Source organism: Arachis ipaensis, chromosome B9 (assembly GCF_059453495.1).
Source record: "Arachis ipaensis isolate K30076 ecotype BB chromosome B9, ASM5945349v1, whole genome shotgun sequence".
Taxonomy (NCBI): Eukaryota; Viridiplantae; Streptophyta; class Magnoliopsida; order Fabales; family Fabaceae; genus Arachis; species Arachis ipaensis.
In genome coordinates this window covers 14,680,397-14,703,668 of record NC_142444.1, presented here as the reverse complement: position 1 = coordinate 14,703,668, position 23,272 = coordinate 14,680,397, and the positions used below count along the sequence as shown (strand labels likewise).

At 35.4% G+C, this 23,272-nt stretch overlaps 2 protein-coding genes across 7 annotated transcripts; one reads left to right on the top strand and one right to left on the bottom strand.

Annotated features, from left to right (window-relative positions):
• Window positions 1-14,432: 14,432 nt before the first annotated feature.
• LOC107618919 (F-box/kelch-repeat protein At3g23880-like) lies at window positions 14,433-18,347 on the top strand. 6 transcript variants are annotated; one of them, XM_016321103.3, is made up of 4 exons: window positions 14,433-15,047; window positions 16,398-16,520; window positions 16,620-17,803; window positions 18,124-18,347. In XM_016321103.3, the coding sequence occupies exon 3, from the start codon at window positions 16,705-16,707 to the stop codon at window positions 17,800-17,802; it is 1,098 nt and encodes a 365-aa protein (XP_016176589.1). In that variant the 5' UTR covers window positions 14,433-15,047; window positions 16,398-16,520; window positions 16,620-16,704; the 3' UTR covers window position 17,803; window positions 18,124-18,347. The 6 variants fall into 6 exon arrangements, with proteins under 6 accessions (XP_016176589.1, XP_088354006.1, XP_088354007.1 ...); XM_088497880.1 differs by having other exon boundaries at window positions 18,083-18,347; XM_088497881.1 differs by having other exon boundaries at window positions 14,519-15,038; window positions 18,083-18,347.
• Window positions 18,348-21,275: 2,928 nt separating this feature from the next.
• Window positions 21,276-22,583, bottom strand: LOC148543830 (uncharacterized). Its single transcript, XM_088498728.1, has one exon. The coding sequence runs from the start codon at window positions 22,581-22,583 to the stop codon at window positions 21,276-21,278; it is 1,308 nt and encodes a 435-aa protein (XP_088354854.1).
• Window positions 22,584-23,272: the final 689 nt, after the last annotated feature.

The following is a 23,272-nucleotide window of genomic DNA, read 5'->3' as shown; positions in this document are numbered from 1 at the left end:
AACTTTTACTCAAGAAAATCACAACTACATAGAAAAACACAAAACCTAAAGACAGAACAATAACAACTTGATCACAAGGACAACATGAACAAAAATAAAGACATATGATGATGCTGTCTGGTAAGCTTGTTGGAAGGATGCCACTAATGCTAAGGTCAATATTCTTGATTCTTCACTACAATATTTTGGGTTTATGGTCACAGTTTTTTTTGTCACGGTTTTTTTCTATGGTCACGGTTTTTTAGGGTGACAAAAAAAAAAGCTATGGTCACGGTTTTTTTTGGAAAGGGTGACTATAGAGTACCTATGGTCACAATTTTTAAAAAAAGGGTGGCCTAAAAGGGTCTATGGTCACGGTTTTGAGGGGTGACCTAAAGGAGTCTATGGTCACGGTTTTTTATAGTGACCAAAAAGGGTCTATGGTCACGGTTTTTCAAAAAAGGGTGACCTAAAAGGGTCTATGGTCACGGTTTTAGGGGGTGACCTAAAGGGGTCTATGGTTGTTTCTTTGTGCTGGATGCTGGATTTTTTTCAGTTTTAAGCGACTTCAACGGGGGAGTTGAAGTTCCACTCAAAGATAGATTAAAAACATATAAACATTACCAAATGGCTCAAAACCACATGCAAATGCTCCTTGTTATTTAGTAGTTGAAATTTTTATATTAATTGACTTACTTAACTTGTGCTCCATATTCATTACTCAACTGCACTGCATGCATCATCAAAAATATTTTTGTTCTGTTCTAACTTCTTTATTTCTTTTGCTAGCAGGAGGACATGATGTGAAGAAAATATGTTCTATACAAATATAAGATAGGATGGGTCTTATAATGATTTTGATTATCTAAATGTATTATTTTGATGTGTTCTTTACATTTGATAAGAGACTTTATCTGATAATACATGTAATGGATAAATTACACCCTATTTTGATTAGTGTTGTAATGGATATCTACTTTTTAATGAAACTTTTATGATTTACATTTATTGAATTCTCATTCTTAGATTTATTTGACTATCATCATTTTGGAATGTGATTATGCTTTAAAAAAATTTATAAAATAAAACAGGTTACCATAGATAAGTTATGGCCACAGTTTTAAGGAGGGGTGACCATAGATAAGCTATGGCCACGGTGAAAACAGTGACTATAGATAAGGTTATGGTCACGGTTTTAAGGTGGGGTGACCATAGACGCTATGGTCACGGCAAAAAACCGTGACCATAGATAAGGCTATGGTCACGGTTTAAGGAGGGGTGACCATAGGGGCTATGGTCACGGTTTAAGGAGGGGTGACCATAGGGGCTATGGTCACGGCTAAAACTGTGACCATAGATAAGGCTATGGTCACGGGTTTTAGGTGGGGTGACCATAGAGGCTATGGTCACGGTTTTGGGAAGGGGTGACCATAGAGGCTAAACCGTGACCATAGAGGCTATGGTCACGGCCAAAACCGTGACCATAGATAAGGCTATGGTCACGGTTTTGGGAAGGGGTGACTATAGAGGCTATTGTCACGGTCAAAACCGTGACCATAGATATAGCTATGGTCATGGTTTTTGGTGGAGTGACCATAGAGGCTATTGTCACGGTCAAAACCGTGACCATAGATATAGCTATGGTCACGGTTTTTGGTGGAGTGACCATAGAGGCTATTGTCACGGTCAAAACCGTGACCATAGATATGGCTATGGTCACGGTTTTGGGTGGAGTGACAATAGAGGCTATGGTCACGGCCAAAACCGTGACCATAGCCTTATCTATGGTCACGGTTTTGGGAAGGGGTGACTATAGAGGCTATGGTCACGGCCAAAACCGTGACCATAGATAGGCTATGGTCACGGTTTTATTGCGTGACCATAGATTAACCTATGGTCACGGTAAAAAAACGTGGCCTAAAGTGCCAGAATTTGAACATTACAACCGTGACCATAGAAACCGTGACCATAGATAAAAAAACCGTGACCATAGACCTATGGCCACGAGAGAATAGGCCACGGCGGAAAAACCGTGACCATAGATCAAAAACCGTGACCATAAACCTATGGTCACCCTTTTCACTAGCTAATCGTGACCATAGACCTTTTTTTTGTAGTGCTTGAAAATAACAAAACTTAAACTATTACTAAGATGCCTCTAAGAAAGAATGCCATTGGTTCGAAATGGGTGTTCAATGTCAAATTCCATGTGAATGGTTCTGTGAAAAGGCACAAGGCTAAATTAGTGGCAAAGTGGTACAATTAGACTATCGGCTTTGACTATTTTGACACGTTTAGCCCCGTGATTTGCATGACCACTTTGAAAGTTCTTCTCTTCATTGCTGTGTCTTAGAGGTGGTTCTTGAAACAATTAGATGTCAACATTGCATTTTTACATAGTGACTTGCTTGAAAAGGTTTACATGAAGGTGCCTCAAGGATTGTAAGCTCCCGCTGGTTCGATTTGCAAGCTCAACAAGTCTCTTTATAGACTCAAGCAGGCGAGTCGACGACAAAACACCAAACTTGTCTTTGTCCTATCTAAATCTGATTATGTGCAGTCTAAATCAGATTATTCCTTTGTCTTGGTAGGAAATGATGCAAATAAAATCATCCGCATCAAGAAGATATTAGATGATAGATTTAGCATCAAGAATTTGGACAAACTTAAACATTTCTTAGGTATGAAGGTGGCTTACAGCACAAAAGGGTTAGCCTTCCAAAAGAAATATACTACTAACATGATTGAGAATTTTGGGCAAATTGATGCAAAGCCAGTGTCAACACCAATGGATTATTTAATCCATTTGTTTAAGACCTCAGAAGACCCCATTGCTGATTCTACATTATAGAAAATTAATTGGAAAACTATAATATCTCACAAGCACTATTTCCTTTGAAGTGAAAATTTTAAGCCAATATTTAGAGTCCCCAACCACTAACCATCTCAAAGTAGCCTTGAAAATCTTGAAATATTTAAAAAAAGCTCCTAGCACTAGCCTCTTTTTTATTTCTTCTGCACAATGACTACACTCTCACCGAGTTTGCTAATGTTAACTGGACAACCTGTTCACAGAAAAATCAGTTTTAGGGTATTGTTTTTTTCTAGGGACAATTCTCATTTTATGGAAGAATAGCAAGTAGACAGTGTTGTATTCATAATTTGAAGTTGAATATCGTGCCTTATTGTGAAGGAATTTAGTTCATTCAATTGTTGAAGGTTCTTGGTCTTGAACATTCAAAGCCTTTCATTTTGTATAGTGATAGTCAATCTGCATTTCATATGGCAATCAATCCAGTTTTGCACAAAGGCACCAAACATATAGAGGCTGACTAGGGGTGTTCTTAAAAAAAATCAAAATGTGGTTAACCGGTTAAAAAACCATAACCACATTTTGGTTAACCAGTTTAATAAAATAATTTTAAAAACCATATCCATATTTTTTAGAATTGGTTAACCAAAATCAAATTAAAAAAATCGGTTTTTAACCGGTTAACCAAAACCAAATTAAAATCAAAACCTAATTAAAACTGGTTTTATTCAAACTCCAAAATTAGTTTTTACATATTCTCTCTCTCTCTCCCTTCCTCTCTCTTTCTCTCTCCCTCCCTTCTTTCTCTTCTTCTTCTCTCTCTCTCTTTCCCTTCTCTCTCTCTTTCTCTCCTTCCTCTCTCTCTCTCTCTCTCACATTTTCTTCTTTCTCCTCCTCTTCCTCTTTGTCTCTCTCCTTCTCTCTCTCCCCCTCCTCTCTCTCTCCTTCCCCTCTTTCTCTCCCTCCTCTCTCTCTCTATTTCTCTCTCTCCCCTTCTTTCTCTTCTTTTCCCCCCTCTCTCTCCATTCCTTCCCCCTCTTTCTTCTTCTTCTTCTTCTCTCTCTCTCTATCTCACTCTCTTCCTCTCCCTCTCTCTCCTTCCCCTCTTTCTATCCTCATCTCTTTCCCCTTCTCCTTCTCCTTCTCTTTCTCTCTCTCTCTCTCCCCCTCTCCCTCCTCTCTCTCCCCTCCCTTTTTTTTCTCTCTCTCTTTCTCTCTCCTCTTTCCCTTTTTCTCCACCTTCCCTTTCTTTCTCTCTCTCTCTTGTCTCTCTTTCCTTCTCTCCCTCTCTCTCTCTTTCTCTCCTTCTCTCTCTCTGTCTCTCTCTCCTTCTCTTCCCCTCTCTCTCTTTCTCTCCCTCTCTCTCCTTTGCTCTCCCCCTCTCTCTCTTTCTCTTTTTCTCTCTCTCTGTCTTTCTCTCCTTCTCTCCCCCCTCTCTCATTCTCTCTCTTTCTGTCTCTCTCTCCTTGTCCTCTTTCTCCCCCTCCCTTCTCTCTCTTCCTCTCTCTTCCCTTCCTCTCTCTACTCATCTCTCCCATTCCCCTCTCTCCTCTCCTCTATCTCCTCCTCATCTCTCTCTCTCTCCCCTCTTCTTCCTCTCTCTTTCTTCCCTTTTTCTCCTTTCTCTCTCTCCCTCACCTCTCTTTCTCTCTCTCTCTTTTCTTTCCTTCTTTCTCTCTCTCTCTCTCTCCTCCTCTTTCTCTCTTCCTTCTCTCTCCTTCTCCTCTTTCTTTTCCTACTCTCTCTTTTCTCTTTCTCTCACAGCCTTCTCTCATTCTCTATCCCTCTCTTCTCTCTTTTTTTCTCTTCTCTCCAAAGCAATAGAGAGGGAGAAGAGAGATAGAGAAGGAGAGAGAGAAAACAAAGAGAGCTGAGAAGAGAGAAGAAAGGGAGGAGAGAGAAAAAGAGAGAGAAAGAGGAAAAAAAAGAGAACAAAGAGAGAGAGAGGGAGAGAGAGAAAAAGAGAGAGGAGAGAGAGAAAGACAGAAAGAGAGAGAGATAGAGAGAAAGAGGAGGGAAGAGAAAAGGAGAGAGGGAGAGGAGGGAAGAGAGAAAGAGGGAAGGGGAGAGAGAGAGAGAGAGAAAGGAGAGGGAGAGAAGGATAAAGAGAAAGAAAGGGAAAGGGGAGAAAGAGGAGAAGGAGAGAGAGAGAGAGAAGGAAGAGAAGAAGAGAGAGAGGATGGGGAGAGAGCGAAATGGGAAAGAGAGAGGAAAACAAAGAGAGGGGAGGGGAGAAAGAGGGGAAGGGGAGAGAGAGAGAGAAGGAAGAAAGGATAGGAGGGGGAGAGAAAAGGAGAGAGATGGAGAGAAGGAGATAAGAAAAAGTTACTCGTATCATTTAGAAAGAAAATTATTTACATTAGAAAAAAGAATGAAGCAATGGAAGGGATTTCATTATTTACAAATGTTACCCGTATCATTTAGAAAGAAAAAAAATTAATTTTTAGATTAAAAAATTTAATTTAAAAAAAAAGGTTAAAAGTTTGGGTTTTTGTATGTAAAAAAATTAATTTTTGTGTAAAAATCGATTTTTAGGTGTAAACCAATTTTTTGGTATAAAAATAAATTTTTAGTATAAAAACTAGTAATTTTTTAAAAATCGGTTTTTATTTTAATAACCAATTAAAAACTGATTTCAAAGTTTACTAACCGGTTTTATCATGTACAACCAATTTGGTTAATTAATCAAGACTATATTTTTAATTAACCAAAAAATTGGTTTAATTTTTGGATTAACCAAAACATAAACACCCCTTAAGTGACTGCCACATTGTATAGGATAAGGCTAATAAAGGGATTCTCAAATTGTTACCTGTTACTTCTGCTAACTGAACAACATATTTGCTTACCAAGATACTGATTTCAGTGCCCTTCTTTTTCTGCTATTCCAAACTAGGATTGCATTGTTAGACATCTATACCTCTAATTTGAGAGAGAATGTTAGTTGATATAAATTTTTTTTATAATAGCCATTAGCCTTTAATCTTAGTTAGTTAGTTGTTATATAATGGTTAGAAATATGTTGAAACTATAGTTAGAAAATAGTTTAGAACTAATCATAGTTAGTTAGTTTTACAAATAGTCTCTATACAATAATATTTATTGAGGAGTGTTAGGGGCCAATAATTTTTTTGTTTTATAATCATCAATTGGCCATCAATGGTATTTTTAATAGTGTGAGATTACTTCTAATAATGAAAGATTACTTACTTTTCTTTTAATAATTAAGTACTAACCACAAAACATAAAAGTTGCTGGCTACTAAACTTTTCCTAAAAAGTATACATAGAGATATATTTCCCTGTTATGGGCTTTACTTTATGAGATGCCAAATTGATTATTATAGGCACATATTCTCCAAGGAGCTTTTTTTTCTGAAAAATGTATAATCCAAACCTTAAAGGACCAGACAATAAATAAAGATGTCCAAAAATATAGGAGCCGGTTCGTAAATATTAAATTGTAGTAATTAGGACAAATTTAAATATAAATTAAGCTTATAGTCATGACTAATATTATCCTTCTTACAATGACTTTCACTTTTATACTGTTTTTTTTTTTTTTTTGCTATTATACTGTTTTTTCTTATTATTGTTGTAATTATTATTTCACTTATTATTGCTATTATTGTTTTCATTAGTGTCATTATTATCAATGGCGGAGTTTGAAAATTTTTTTTGAAATCTTAATAAAAAATTATATAATAGTATTTATATTAAAATAAAATTTATAAATATAATTATTTTATTTTTAAATTTATTATTAATATATAGGATTATATAGTTAAGATTAACAAAAAAATAATTCTGATTTTGATTAGTAAAAATTTTTGTTTAAATTAATAAGCTAAAATAATTTTAAATAAAAAATCAATTTTAAAAAAGAATGATTTTTACATGAAAAAATTAGTTTTTGTACATAAAAACCTATTTTTATTTAGAAAACCAATTTTTTTTATCTAAAAACTGATTTTTCTTTTCAAAAAATTGATTTTTTATTTAAATTATATAAAATCAATTATAATTTATAAATTATTTTTTAATATTTTAAAAGATCAATTTTATCTTTAATAATATTTATCTTTCAAAAATCTCAAGATTAATTATTTTTGTTATTATTTTTATTACAAATCAAATAATTTAATATAACAAAACAAAATCTTAAATTTCTAATAAAATAAACACATCAAAACTTATTAATGTAAACAGTGTTGATACTATAATGGCATTAAATTTGTAAAGTTGATTTAAAAATAAAATAATATTATTTATTATTGTCAAATAGAATAGGATAAAAAATTTGAAAGAATGGTGAAGATTGGCATCGAACTCAGATACATAGGTTGAAAGTATATCAATTTAATCAAACGAGCTAATTTTATTTTCTTTAAAATAGAACACTAATATTTTTACAAAAATTTTGGGGGAGCCACCCATTGCCCAGACAAAGCTCACCGCCACTGATTATTATGGTTACTGCTATTATTATAATATCTCTATTATCATTATTATTGTTATAATTAGTATTAGTATTATTTTGATTATTATAATTATTAATGTTATTATCATTGTTTTTAATTGCCAATATTATGATAATAATTATTTCGGGGCTTACCTAGAACTGGATGGTTGGGCTTGAATGAGAGGCCCAAACGCTAGAGGAAGGTGGTCTCCGACTTGGTTTACGTCTGGGAGCCGCCGTCCGAGTTGTGTATGTGAAAGAATTGGGGGGGGGGGGGGAGTGGTACCTGCAAAAACACTCCGATGCCTAAGTTAGTAAAGAGGGTAAGTAGGTTTAGAGTATTGGAACCTAGTTTTACCTGAGTGTCTCAGTGTATTTATAGATGGTGAACCAATAACCACCATTGGAGTAGTTCCACCTCTGATAGTGGATAACCGTCCCTTTATCTTAGGATTGTTGAATATCTCTTCCAGAAGTGAGTGAGAGATTTTAGGAGGCAGTTTCTTATTTGAATAAGTGTCATCTGCTAGCTCATGCCGAGTCCGACTTCTTTGGAGAAGTCGGGTGAGCGGTGAAGGCCATTCCTTTGGGTTGGGCCTTTTTAACTTAGTTGGGCCTGACCATTGCATTGGGTCAGGGTATGAACAGTTCTCCTACTCAAGTCCGATCTCTTAGTTATGAGTTGGATTCGAGTATTAATTGAACTCGGGGATGCTTAAGTCAGTATTTCTTCCCAAGTCGGAGAACCGATGTGATTTTAGTTTTCAAATCGACGTGATTTTGAATTTCTTCAACCGTCGCGTCTGATCAAAGGTTGCGTCTGTTCGGTTTTTGCATTTACACATGGGGGCGGTTACGTTGGTAACGGCGCGCCTTTTTAATGAGTGGGCTAATTTACGAGTGTGCCCCTAAGATCTTATAAGTACTTTTCCTCTCTTTCCTTCTCTCCTTTTTCGTCTTCCCTTTGGGTATACTTCCCTTCTCTCTTTCGTCTCAACGTTCTGCTTTCCGTATTCTTAGTTTTTGGTGCCTTGCTTGCCCTATTTTCCGCCGACGGCTTTCTTCTTCTCAAAAAAGGTTGGTTTCTCACTGGCTTCTTCCTTTCTTGTTTTTACAGCGCTTCTTTCATTTCTGTTAAGTGAACTGAGAAGTTGGGAAGGAGATTCTGGGTAGGCTTTATTGTGCCATTTTATTGTAGTTTCTGCCATCGTTCTAGGTAGGAAACTTTAGAGACTTTGCGTATTTTTTCGAAAGGCTGTTTCTTTTATGATTTTGTTGACAGTTCCTGTTTTGCTAAAGAAAAATTTTTCTCATGTGACTCTGTTTTTGATAATTTTTTCTTTTTCTTTGCGTAATGTAGGTATATCATCCCTTATGTCTCGCCCTTCTGTTCAAAAAATGTCCTCAAGGGTTTCCGAGGATCTATTAAGATGGGTAGATGCCTCTATCCTTTGTGAGGTTCCTTTGGTAGATAATGTTTTTGTTTATGAATTTCGAAAACACCACAGACTCTATGACGCTGGGGAGGATGAGGTCAAATATGAATTATTTACCCCTGATTTAGAGGACATAGTCTATTTTGGCAAAGTGGTTGATTCAGATCCCCCTTTTATTTTTATGTATGACTGCCTTTTTACTAGGCTGGGGGTGACGTTTCCTTTCTCTGATTTTGAAACTGAAGTTCTTTCTTACTGCCAAGTTGCTCCTTCTCAACTTCACCCTAACTCTTGGGGTTTTATGAAGATCTATCAGCTTGTCAGTCGCGAGCTTGATTTCCCGATTTCTCTAAAGATATTCTTCTTTCTTTTTCATCTTACCAAGCCTTTTAGTGCTTCGTCTAAAAACAAGCAACAGTGGGTCTCTTTCCGTGTCATCCAGGGCCAGAAAGTATTTTCGATTTTCGATGAATCATTCCATGATTTCAAAATTTTCTTTTTCAAAGTCCGAGCTGTAGAGGGTCACCATCCTTTCTTTCTTACTGAAAATGATGAGCCTCATTTTCCCTTATACTGGGTAGAGGCAGCCTCTGCCGAAAAGTACCATCTGGTAGATTTGGATGAGGTTGAAGAGGCTATAGTTGAGTTCTTCCGAGAAGCTTGGGAGCGGGATCCAAATCTCGATACAAAAATGTTCCTCCTCGGAACTCCGAGTTATGAAATCGTACTGAATTAGTTAGCTATTTACTTTTTTGTTTCGTGGATGACTCTTTGCCTTTTCCGACTTATTCACTGACATTGCCTCTTTTCTTTTTGTAAAAAAAGTGAAAAGTAGATCTAAAGCATACCAAAAAGTTCAGGAGGCGAAGAAAAACGCCCAGGCCCGAACTGCTCAATTACAAGAAGGCGGAACATCATCTACTTCTTCTCCTTTGAAGCCAGATTCGGGGGCGACCTCCTCCGGCCTGGCCAAGTCGGCAGATCTTCCTACCCCTCCTCCCCCTCCTCCTCCCTTTGTACCTACCCCTCCAGTTCTTCCCTCCTCGGAGCCCGTTTTAAAGAAGAGGAAAACCTCGGAGTCCAGTGTCTCCAATATTGGTGATTCTATTTTTAACAGGGTGAAGTTCTATGAGAGGCATATCCTGCTGCATTGCACTATTGCTATGGATGATGGCTCTTTTAGAAACCATCGCCAAATTTTAATCCAGGGAGGGATTCGTACTGCTGGGGTTTGTACTTCTTTGCTCAAGGAACTGGAAAAGACTCCTCTGAACGCTACCCAACGTTCTCTAGAAGCTTTTGACGGTCAACTAGCCATGTTCCGTGAGGATGAGAAGAGGCTGACGGAGGAGAGGGATCAGCTGAAGGAGGCGCTTTCCAAGTCTCGCGAGAGGGAGAAGCAGTTGATGGGCTCTCTGGCTATGGCTGAGGGTTTGAAAGAGATGGCTGAGCAGAATTACGTGCGTTTGTTTACTGAAAAAATAGATCTTAGAGAGGAGCTGGATTGGCTTAGGGAGGGGTATCAAGACTTGGAAGAGTCTGTGGCTGAAGGCACCGAGGTGGTGTTTGAGGTGTTAAAAGAGTAGGTTCGAGTTTTGTCTCCTGACTTGGACTTGTCACCTCTTCACCCTGACAAAGTTGTTGTTGATGGAAAAATTGTGTCTCCCCTTCGTCCTCCTACCGATTCTGAGTTGAAAATGGTTGGGCAGCGTTTAGTGGAGTCCCCTCCTCGTGAAGCTGATTTATCCGAGGGGTTCCTTCCAAGTTTGTCTGCTCAACCTGGGGCTGCTCTGACCTCTACTGCCGAAGTGGGTGAGAGATTTTAAGAGGCAGTTTTTTATTTGAATAAGTGTCATTTGCCAGCTCATGCCGAGTCCGACTTCTTTGGGGAGATCGAATGAGCGGTGAAGGCCATCCCTTTGGGTTGGGCCTTTTTAACTTAGTTGGGTCTGACCATTGCGTTGGATCAGGATATGAACAATAATAATAATAGGTTGTAGGCCTAATAAGAATTACTCTAAAAAATTAAAATCAAAACCCGTAATTCTAAGTCCTAATTCAAAGACGTATATTTAATTTTTTTATAAAGAATTGTTATTTTTTTAGAATATAGTTATTATTTTTTTATTTTGTATATCTATCTATTTAACTAATATATTTAGAGTGGTTTTTAATTTAGATTCTTAAAGAATTAGTTTTCTTCTTACAATTAGTATTTTATTCCGAAATAAAATTAATTAATAACTTATTATTTACTATTACTTCATTCTTTATTTACTTGAGAATTAAAACACAAAAAACTAGGGATTTAGATCCTCTAAAATTTGAATTTGACTTTAGAGAGTAAAGTGTAATTTTCTACCCTTAAACAATTTTTCTTTCATATTTATTCTTGGTCCCACCTATGAAATCAATGGTAAGAGATCATACTTTACTCTCTAAAGTAGAATTTAAACTTTAGAGGATCCAAATCCAAAAACTAGTGACACTACAAAATATACCATTTACGGTGATGAAAATTAGTTTTATTAATTTATTCTAACAATTCAATTTTTTTTATATAGTAACCTCATTTTTTATTGAAGAGAGGATATTACATTTGTAACTTCACGGTTATTATCAAAATTACAAATGAATTAAAAAAAAAAACATTTTCCTACTTTTTTTTGGACATGAAATTTTTTTAACTCTTAATTGTAAATATATATTTCTTTTTTTACGTGAATAAAGATATATTTTTTATTTTGTCAACGAATAAATATATACTTCAAATAACTACCATTTAATAGTCACAAAAAAAAAAAAATAACTACCATTTAATCATCCATTAAAAATAAAAAATTTAAAAAATAGATGAAATAAATCTCTTTATAATAGTCCAAGCCAATAAAAATATAATTGGATATTTTCTATCAAAAAAAAATCTGTTAAAAAAAATACCTATTGAAACTTAATAAACCTTTAATTTCATTCACTAGGCATGGCAATTTTTCTGATGGGGTGGGTATTTACTCATCGAAAAATAGATTTGGGGTCAATTTACTCATCGGGATAAAAGTCCCGCCCCGTAAATACCCGTATAATCTCCGTTTCATATATATATGGATCACATGTAATTATGTAATACAAATTAAACAATACTTTATGTACAGAACCAACCTTCAGCCACAATTAGAATATTCCTACGCGGTCAAGGACCAGATGCAAGTTTCCCCACCATAGACATTCCCATTCTTCTGCTCCAATAACTTATATATCACCTTGAGAATTGAGATGCTTCAATATATATGCATGCACCAGCACCAAGTTATTATTTATGGAATATAATTTTAATTTTAATTTTTTATGATCAGTTTTGTCAACTATTTACTCTTATTTTTATTATCGTTGTATAATAATGTTTTGGAAGACAATAAAAAATAATTAAAATAATCAAAATTTACCTTATTTAATATTTATTAATTATCGTTACAATTGATAAATATTAAATAAAAAAATTTAAATTTTTTTCTTTTATCTCCTAGCATTACCGATAATTTTATGAGGAATGCTAGGAGGCCAGCAATTTTGGTGTTTTGTAACCATCAATTGGCCATTAATAGTGTTTTTAATGGTGTGAGATTACATCTAATGATATCTAATAGTGGGAGATCTATCACTTTTGTTTTGATGGTTAAGTGCTGGTCAGAAAATACAAAAGTTGCTGGCCCCTAGACTTTTTCTAATTTTATAATGCACTCTCTGAAAATGCAAAAACTCACTTTCAGTCTTTACTGCCAAAACAATTAGTAGAGGTAAAATCTTTGGCACTAAATCCAAATCTCCTTAAATTGATTTAAACAGGTAAATAATATAACTTTTTAGAATAATATTGAGGTAAAAATAAAGTGAAGTTTTGGTGGATAGTGAACATTATTTTTATTAGTGAAAATAATTTACCAATTTTCTTTAAAAATATTATTTTTATTCTTAATATTTGAGATAAGTCTTAAAATTGTTCCTAACCTTTTAAAATTATTTTAATATTATTCTATTATTAATGATCTGTTAATAAAATTGACGATAAGACAATACTAAAATGATTTTGAAACGTTAATGATTTAAATAGGACGAAAATATTGGAAACAAAAATAATACATTATTTTTAGAAGAATTATCGAATCAAATCAAATGACACTCAATTTTAATGGAATGAATTATATTACAAATTCAAGATTTTTATTCATACTTATAGAATGGTTAGTATAAACTTCTGAAAAAAAAATAACATGGTACATATATAATAAAATATAAATTACACATTTTTATCTCTAATATACCGAAATTTTTTAATGTTTAATTTAATTAAATTATATTTTTAACTTTGAAATAAATTTTAGTTTTATTCTTTAATAATATTAATTTTATGATAAATAATTATTTAATTTATTTTTTAATTTTATTCTTAATAAAAAATAAATTCACTTGGAATGAAAATAATGTGATTAAGAGTAAAATTAAAAAAAATAAATTTATTTAGAATAAAAGTAATGTGATTAAAAATAATTTATTTAGATATAGTTAAAAAATTGAATAATTATTTACAGTAAAAATTGATATTATTGAAGAATAAAATTAAAATTTATTTTAAAGTTAAAAATAAAGTTTAATTAAATTAAACATAAAAAAAGTTCGGTACATTAAAGAAAAAAAAGTATAATTTATACTTTATTATATATTTACTGTATTTTTTTTCTACTTTTCTAAAAATTTATCTACTAGCTATTCTATAAATATTTCATGATGAGTAAAAATTTTTAAGAATAAAATTAAAAAAGTAAATTTATTTATAATGAAAGTAATGTGATTAAGAATAATTTACTTAGATGTGATTAAAAAATAATTGAATAATTATGTATGTAAAAATTTGATATTATTGAAAGATAAAATTAAAATTTATTTTAAAACTAAAAATATAGTTTATTTAAATTAAACACTTAAGAAGTTTAATATATTAAAGACAAAAATGTATATTTTATACTTTATGGTATATATATGTATATATATAAGTTTTTTAGAAGTTTATTTATTAGTTATTTTACAAATATTTTATGATGAATAAAAATGTTGAATTTGTAATGTAATTTATTTTGTTAAAATTCATTTTTATTTTACTTAATTTGATAATTTTTTTAAAAATAATGTCTCGTTTTTGTTTTTAATGTTTTTCTCTTGTTTAAGTCTCTAGTATTTCAAAATCACTTGAGGTTGTTTTACTATCAGTTTTGTGAATATATCACTAACAAGAAGATAACTTTAAAACCGTTTTAAAATATTAAAAGTTTAAATAGAATAATTTAAACGTTAAAAGATAATTTTAAGACTTACATTAATTTGAGAATAAAAATAATATTTTTTAAATTTAATAAAAATTTTACTCTTCGCCAAAAAAAAAAGTAATGTCTAATGGTTATATACATTAGATCGTATAAAGTTACGGATTCTTTACTCCCACATTTACAAATATTTATAGATTGAACCCATTTTTTTATTTTTCAAAATATAATAATTAAAATTTTTGCCTCTCTGATTTTGTTTTTACATTTTTCTTCTTTTTCTATTAATTGATTTAATTCTGCAAGGGTTTTCTTTTAAGGTTCTAAAAACCGATTTATAACTGTTCGGTTAAATTGGTCGAGCCGTGAACCGACAAAATTTACGGTTCAATTAGAAACTATAACCGTTTAGATTTAAAAATTATTATTGAACCGTCAAATCAGTCGAGAATCGGTCAGTCGAACCGTACCGGATTCCGGCGGTTTTCAAAAATTTTTCCAAACGGCGCTGTTTTGTTACAAACCAAAGAAACCCTAACCAAACTCAAGCACCCCACCACCTCACTGACTCACTCCTCCTTCCAGCCCCCTTCCTGAATCAGAAAGCAACCCAGCTAACCCTAGCCTCTAAACTCCAAAGGCTCAAACGGCAACCCTAGCCTTCACCACCGTCGTCGTCTTTGTCGAGCAGCTTCGTCGTGGTAGCCGTCGTCTTCGTCTGCCCTCTGGTCGCTTTCGTCCTCGTCTGCCCTCTGATCGCCGTCGTCCTCGTCTGCCCTCTGGTCGCCGTCGTCTTCGTCTGCTCGTCGAAGGTCAGTGCTCAGTGCTCCCATTGTCTCTTTTTTGCGTCGCGATAGCTCCGCCGTGCTTGTTCGTGAGGTCGCGGTGAAGCACACCCGCAGAACCACTAGCGCCACCACCGTTCATCGCACCTCCATCCTCGTTGCCATTTAGCACCCTGTCGCTGCCTTCAATCGCGGTTTCTTCTCCTTCCTCGTTCATTGCTTTGCTCCGCCGTGCGAAAACAGATCCACAGTGAGTGAGGTGCATTTTGCTCAACTGAATTTCTTAGATCTAAACTCTCAATGTGCAGTTCTTGTGCTTCTTCTACTGCATCTCTGATTTTTGAATTTTGGCATGAAGTTTTTATTTGTTGCAGTTGGTTCTGTTGTTTCCGAATTTGTGTTGCCGCTTCATTGTAATTACTAATTTGCTATCATATAATTTTTGTTACTGATTTTAGGTCTGAAATTGTGTTTGATAATTGTTGAATTGTTGCTTGATTTTGGCAAGATTGAACGCATATCTGGTTGTTAGCTATGATTGAACCATCTTAGAGCTTTTCCTCCCATAACTTGAATCATTGAATGATTAGCTATGCTCCAGTACTGTTCTATACTCTATATTCTGTATTCTTGTGTTGATTGAATCAATGAATGATTAATTCACTGTTGGGTTTTTTTTGGTTAATTTTTGGAAAAAGATTGCTGTTAATCTTTGTTAAAATTGTGCTGAAATTTTGCTAAAATTGTGATCAGCTGAAAATCTTGTTAATCTTTATTAAAATTATGCTGTAGATTTTGTTAAAAGTTTTTTAGGGTTTCTATTTGTTCATTATGATCCGTCTTTTGTTATAGCGCAATTTTTGTGAGAACACGGGACTGCTGATTTGCTCATTTGATTGTTGATCAATTTTCCTATGAACATACTCTTGTTATTAAACTTAGTACCTACATTGTTTTCAAGGCTTTCACACTATATATTATAGTAATTGTAGTAGTAGTACTTTCACGCACTATATTATAGTAGTAGTAGATGAGATTTGAATTTGATGGTAATCTTCTTACTACTGCCATATGAAAATATATTATATAGGATGTGTCATTATGTAAATTCTTAGCTTGTTGAAAAGTAGGTGTGTTTATTGTTCAAATTGAAGAATAATTGTATGCAATGGTAATGGGAACCTTAAATACTGCTCATTTTAGTGCGTTTAATTCTTGTCTTCAGAATGCTTCTGTTTGAATTACACTACTACCATGATCCACTCAAGAAATAAGATATTAAACACAGGTGTGACATATTGTCAACAATTTTTTTGTTATTTGACTTTTGAGTTTGTATTTGAATGAGATTATAACATTGTGGTTTATGTAGTACTTTTAATTTGGATGATATTTTAAAGTTTATATTAGAATATAATTATGTTTTAGTGTGTTTATTTATATTTTATTTATTATTTTATTATAAAGCGATTTTTTTGGTTGAACCACGATCAAACCGGTTGAACCAATAAATCAGTGAACCAATAGCTAAAGCGGTTTGATGATCGGTTCGGTTTTTAGAACCTTGGTTTTTTTCACTAATGTTCATGTTCTCGTCCAATCCCTGCAGCTACTACCGTCGTTGTTGCTGCCTGTACTCAGCACCGCCACCACTCCTACTACCGCCGCCGCACCACACTTTCCGGTTCCTCTACATTGTTGTGCTTCGTCTCTGCCCCTGCGAACTACTCAGGTTCCATTTTAGTTTGTTTTATTGCTTTTTCTATGGCAATTTTTGTGAATTTGGATGAACTTTAATTTCAATTTGTCCTTTTTCAATTCTCACTCACAGTCTCACACTCTCCTCCGCTTCTCCAGCACTCCTCAGCCCTCAGTCAGATTCAGTCCCTCCCCACTCTCCTCTGAGATTTGAGAAGATGAAGCACGAGGCTGAGGCTGAAGCTAAGGTTCTCCCTCTTGAATTGGTGGAGAAAATCCTATTATGGTTGCCGGTAAAATCCTTGATTCGGTTCAGGTGCGTCTCTAAAAAATGGCTTTCTCTGATTTCGGATTCACGTTTTGTTAAAGTACATTACGACACTGCTGATGCCGCACCCACCAATAAGAACACTAGGCTTTTGTACTTGTCGAGTGAGGTTCCCGAGGCTCGTTGTGTAGATCTGGAAGCTCCGATTCGCGGCGATTATGCGCTTCAGCTTCCTCGATGCTGTCGTCATTTCAGCCTGAGTATTCTAGGTTCATCCAGGGGCTTCATACTGCTGCGCATTCATGTTTATGGCGCACCGCTCCTTTTGTGGAACCCTGTCACTGGTTCTTACAGGTCAGTGCCGTACCCTGTTGTTGACCCTGATGCTTCTTGTTGGACGGGATCAGATAATTTATGGGGTGGTCTTGGTTATGATGAATCCAGTGATGATTATTTAGTAGTAGTAGGATGGGGTAACGGACATGAATGGAGACCTCAGTGGGAGTATTTTTCTGTTAGAACCAATTCCTGGAAAAAAATTGAGTGTGGCCATCTTCCGCCCCATTTGGTTACCATTGAAAGTGCACTGTTTTGCAATGGGGTTCTTTATTGGTTGGCCGTTAAAGATATGGAAGTGAAGTTTGTGATTGTTGCCTTCGACTTAGCCGGAAAGCATCTATCATTGGTGTCATTTCCAACGTCAGGAGGCCGGCTGTTAAATCTGTTTGCTGGATGCCTTGGGCTATATTACTTGAACTTCACGGAAGACCACCAGAAGTTTGAGATCTGGGTAATGAAAGAATTATCTTGGACTAAGCTCAATGTTGTGCTTCCTTATGCTCATGGAATCCACCCTTTGTGTTTAACTAAAGGTGAACTTGTTGGCATAAAAAACAATGAGTTAGTCAAAGTCAGTGATAAAGGTGTATCGGTGGAGTCTCTAAGAATTAGTTGTCGTGACAATGACTTGAAGATGGTTATGTTTACTCAGAGTTTGCTGTCACTTCCGGACGAGTTTGGCTGCACAGGGGAAGAACAAGGAAAGTAGGGTATGTCATGTTCTGAAAACCTTCTAAAGCAAGTTAATTCTATTCTTATTTGGTCATACTTAAACATTTCTCTTGGAATTCTCTTCTGAACTCATTATGGGGTTTAGTCTTTTTGTTGGCATTTACAATGGTTAATGGCTAAACACATTATACAATTGATTTAATTCTACTGCTGTTTGATCCTACTTAAACATTTCTCATGGCATTTTTCTCGTGTCATTTTGCAATTGATTTCTCATGTTTTGATTCAAATATTCATCAATGCCACTGATTCAGTAGTTTTTCGGTTAAATATTTAAATATTTTCTCTTGTTTGTCAGGCTCTGGTGTGCATGTTTCAGCAAGTTAGAGCATCTTTGATAAGGTGTTTTATATATATCTTCTATCCAGACTCAACATTACAACATATGCCTTCTAAATTTTGTATTAAATGTATTGTTTTAGGATTAATGGACTTATGCTCTTGTTTTGTTCTTGTTCTTAGAAAGGGATGGATTGTAAATTGCACAATACTTGATTAAGACTAATGGAATTTTTCTGTCGATATTTCTATATTATTATGAATGCTTATAATAAAATTATTCGTTACTAAAGTAAGACAACTTGTATGAAATCTTTTCTTAACGATCAAATGTATTCACATTTAATTATGCAAACTTAAGTATAGAAATAAAGGCTTAATTTTTGTTTATCATGGAAAAGATAGAAAAAAAAATTAAAATTTATAAAACTTATCTTTTTAAACTAAAGTTTGGAGTCGTGACTCGTGAGTCTAATTATGTGTAGAAAATGGTAGAAATTTTTTCCGCTATTATAAAACGGTTATTTTTTGTGACTAAACATAACACAAAGAAAAAACACCTAAGAGAAAGAGTAGCACTCATCTCTAATAATAATGTCTAAGGCTGTAATCACTCTAGGTACACCTGCTTGTTTAAAATAGCAGTCTTAGCCATTAAATCAGCCGCTCTGTTTGCTGTACGCTGGATGAGCACTAAAGTAGCTGTCCAATTGCGCTAAAACATCTCTTTGATTTTGTCAAGTTTTGTCAAGCAGCAGGTCAGAGTCATTCGTAATCATGCTGGTTGTGCCTCGCGAAACAAGAAGAAACGCATCAAGATTATCAGTTTCACATATGACCTCTTTACACTCGCAATCCCAAGCCATAACAAGCCCTCTCCAAATAGCATGAAGCTCACAAGAGAGAACACTAGAAAGAGGTATACTGGCAGAACAACCTTTCATCCAAATTCCCATGCTGTCTCTAATAATACATCCAAAGCCAGCTAATTGCCCATTTTCAAAAACGCTTGTATCGCAGTTCACTTTACATACATTCATTGGAGGTGGTTCCCAGTTATATTGTAAAGAGGAAGGAATAATATGTTTTTGGTTGGTAACAACCTTAGAGAAATCGCGAGCAGCATGTTGAACTAAGTGAACAATTTTCTCCATGGATCATCTTGATGGAAGATGTCATTGTTCCTATCCCTCCAAATCCACCAAAAGGCCGCTGCAAAGAGAAACTCATTTTTGTTGAGGTTAGAACGAATCCAAGACACAAAATCCAAACTAGAGTCCTCAGCGGTCATTCCCAAATTTAAGCTAATCCAAATCTGACGAGCTTTTTGTCAAGTCCTAAAGCAGTGGTTAATATCCTCTAGAGCAAGATAACATCGCTGACAAAAATCAGAAGTAGCAAGACCTCTTTGAAACCGGTAACTAGCTGTGGGAACTCCGTTGTTGAGACAAAGTCAGAGCAGACACTTTATCTTCTCCGGTATTCTCAAGCGCCAAAGCCAAAGCCAATTTTCATTATCGTTCCAGCCAAATTTCTTCTTCAATAGCCATTCATACCCGCTTTTAGTCGAGTAGGTGAGAGTATTTGAGTTTGTCCAAAACCAACCTGTTTTATCTCCTGCTTGCTTGATAGGATCAAAGAGCATTAAATCAAGTTTAACTTCATCCGGAATCATTGTGCAAAGAATATCCCACCGCCAATGTCCATGGTACCAGACATCTTCTAGCTTCAAGTGAGAATTAGAGATGTGCACAAAAGGAACCAAAGGAGCTAGCGTTCCACATGGTCGCCAAGCATGATACCAAAAGGATTGAGACATCCTACCTGTACACCAATCAAAACCATCACGAAGCTTTTCTATTGTCTTATAAATCGCTCGCCAAGTGCTTGAAACATTATTAGAAAAATTGGGTGAAAAGTAATACCTCCCAGATAAATATTTTGCCAACATAATTCTTACCCAAAGCTTACCATTATTATGCAATAATTGCCAAACAAGCTTTCCTAATAAAGCAAAATTTACACACTGGGTATCTCTAATTTCCAAGCCTCCATATTTTCTTGGAGTGACAACTTTGCTCCACTTGACATAATTTAAGCAACGCTCCCCCACCTTTCCCTTCCACAAGAATTGTCTAAGCACAGAATCAATCTTTTGACAAACCGAAGTAGGAAAAAGAGTCACTTGCATCTGATAAATAAGAAGAGAAGAAGCAACAGATTTAATTAAGCAAAGCTTGCCTGCTCTGTTAAGGAGCCGACCTTTCCAACTAGCCAGCTTATTCTTAATCTTCTCTAAAGAGTCCAAAAAAATAGACCTAGTAGCTCGAGGATGATTAAGGTTCACCCCCAAGTATTTACCTAGGTCACTAGTAAAAGGAATATGAGAAACACCAGACAACATTTCCTTCCTTCTATTAGAGATATTTCTAGAACAAATAGCTTTAGATTTTTCAATGTTAACCTTCATACCTGAAGCTTTGTAGAACAACTCCAAGGTGTGCACAATATTCTGAACTTGATTTTTCTTCGCTTTACAAAAAAGGAGGAGGTCATCTGCAAACATCAAGTGAGAAACTCTAGGTCCTCCTCTAGAAACAGCCACACCATCCCAAATATCCTCGTCAACTTGTTTGGAAATGAAGCACGCCAATCTCTCTATGCACAAAACAAATAAATAAGGAGAAATTGGATCTCCTTGCCTGAGCCCTCTGCGAGGTTGGAAGTTGTCCAATCTATTCCCATTCCAAAGGATGGAAAGATTTGAAGCCTGAACACAATTCATTACAAGCCGAATAATTAGAGAAGGAAAGCCAAAAGATTCAAGAGTGTGCTCAAGAAAATTCCAATCAACTCTATCATAAGCCTTTTCTAAATCAATCTTAAAAGCCATAGCTCCTTTTCTAGACTTTGTCCGCCTAAGAAAGTGAAGAACTTCTTGGGCCACAATAATATTATCAGGCGCTCCTCTACCATGTATAAACCCTCCCTGAGTTGGGCTAACAATCTCATCCAAAAAAGGTCGTAATCTATTAACCAGCACTTTAGTCACTAGCTTATAAATTACATTACAAAGGCTTATTGGCCAAAAATCCTTCAATCTAGTTGGAGGGTCGCATTTAGGGATAAGAACAATCAAAGTTTCCAACAAAGAATGGCTTATAGTCTCCCCTAAGAATGCTTTCTGAACAGTACGCTACACCTCATGACCCACCACATCCGATATTCCTTGAAGAAAAAAACTTGAAAACCATTCGGCCTAGGAGCTTTGAACGAGCTCATATTATCCAGAGCTTCTTTAACCTCCAACATTGTTACTGGTTTAGACAAATTATCACAAGCATCCTGGCTAAGAGATGGCATAGGAATTTCTCCCATGCAATTAACCTCAACAGGCTCAGTAAAACAAAAAATATGTTTGAAAAAATGAACAACCTCTCTTTGCAAAACTTTCGGATCATCAGACCAAGACCCATCACTGACCAGCAACCCAAGAACCTTGTTAGATTTTCTTCTAATGATGGTTTGCATATGGAAAAGGCTAGTATTTCTATCACCATACCGAGCCCATTGATCCCTTGACTTCTGGTACCAAAACAATTCTTCCTGGGCCAAAACTAGATTATACTCAGCTCTCAATTCTTCCTCTTTGTGCTTCAAAATTGGATCGTCGTCAGCTTCCATTTTCCGTTGAATACAATTCAAATAAGACTCCAATTCCCTCTTTTTAATAAAAATATTACAGAAGACCGTAGAGTTGAATTCCAACGAAGCTTCTTGAACCCCCAACAACTTCCTATGGATGCCAAAGTCTGTACTATTCCAAGATTTCTGAACAATGGCCTTGTAATCAGGATGCGTTGCCCATGCCGCTTGGAATCTAAAAGGCCGGTTTCCTTTCTTGATAGGAACTCCTTGACATCGGATAAGTAGGGGACAATGATCAGAGTGGGAACGGCTGAGAACTTCAACAAAAACTTCTGGAAAAAGAAGGCGCCATTTTGTAGTACAGCAAGCTCTATCCAATCTCTTTGCAATTTTTCTGTTTCCTTGAATTTTACGGAACCAAGTAAACCGTCTTCCAGAGGTTGTCAGATAAAAAAGACCACAAGAATCTAGAGTACTTGCAAAGACACTACTGCGAGTCGAATAGTAATTACCCCCCTTCACCTCATGAATACTCAAAATATCATTAAAATCTCCAACCACCACCCATGGGTCCTGAATGCACAAACCAATATCAAGCAGATGACTCCATAATTCTACTCTATTAGTGGCTTGAGGGCTGCCATAAACTGCACTGCAAATCCATCTTCGCCCACCACCATCAATTTCCAAAGTTACACATTGATTCATAGCCCAAAGACTTTTACAAGAAAATTTTAAATTAGTAGAGAGGAACCAAATTCCTCCCTTATGTCCAACAGCATCTACAATCCTTACAGGATAATAGCCTAATCTCTCCCAAAATTCTTTCATAGTTTCAAACCCAATATGAGTTTTCACCAAAATAAAAAAAGTTGGTTGAAATTTTCGTACTAACTCCTTACAGTGCACCCGAGACATCTTATTTGACGCCCCCTTACATTCCAACTAATAATATTTAAATGGTCACAATCCATAAAAATAAATTAAATAATTGGAATTTATAATCATTCTACCTCACGTTGATGGACTCCTGTCTCCAATTGTCTTTTGGTGGACTTGCACCGCAGAACCATCATTCTTCTGTTGAGGTTGGTTCTCCAAGTTTATTGTTGCACTAGCTTTATCAAGCTCTTTTTGTACTCGAGAATCCGTTGACAATACTTCAGTAGGTGAGTTTTGAAGCGAAATAGAACGCTGCCTTTTGTGCCCTGCTTTAAAAAAAGGAGTACTCTGATCCTTGAAAGCCACCTGAATTGTTCCCAAAGAGCCAAGCGTGGATGGAGGATCTTTCTTTTCCTTAGGCTCCACCTTTACATTTGATAAAGACTTCACCTTTGCATTTGATGAGGATCCAGCATGCATGTTATTAGACCCAAAAGAAAATTTCTTACTCACCAAATTGGAGCATATTGCTACATTGACTCTTTTTGGCACCACATTGGGGCCTTTACCCACTTTTTCCTTGCCTTTTCTACTAACTGTAACCCATTCACCCTCTTTTGCTTGAGTATCCCTATCCA

Coding starts and splice junctions, on each gene's coding strand:
- LOC107618919 (XM_016321103.3), top strand. CDS start 16,705: ATGAAGCACGAGGCTGAGGCTGAAGCTAAGGTTCTCCCTCTTGAATTG.
- LOC148543830 (XM_088498728.1), bottom strand. CDS start 22,583: ATGAAAGAATTTTGGGAGAGATTAGGCTATTATCCTGTAAGGATTGTA.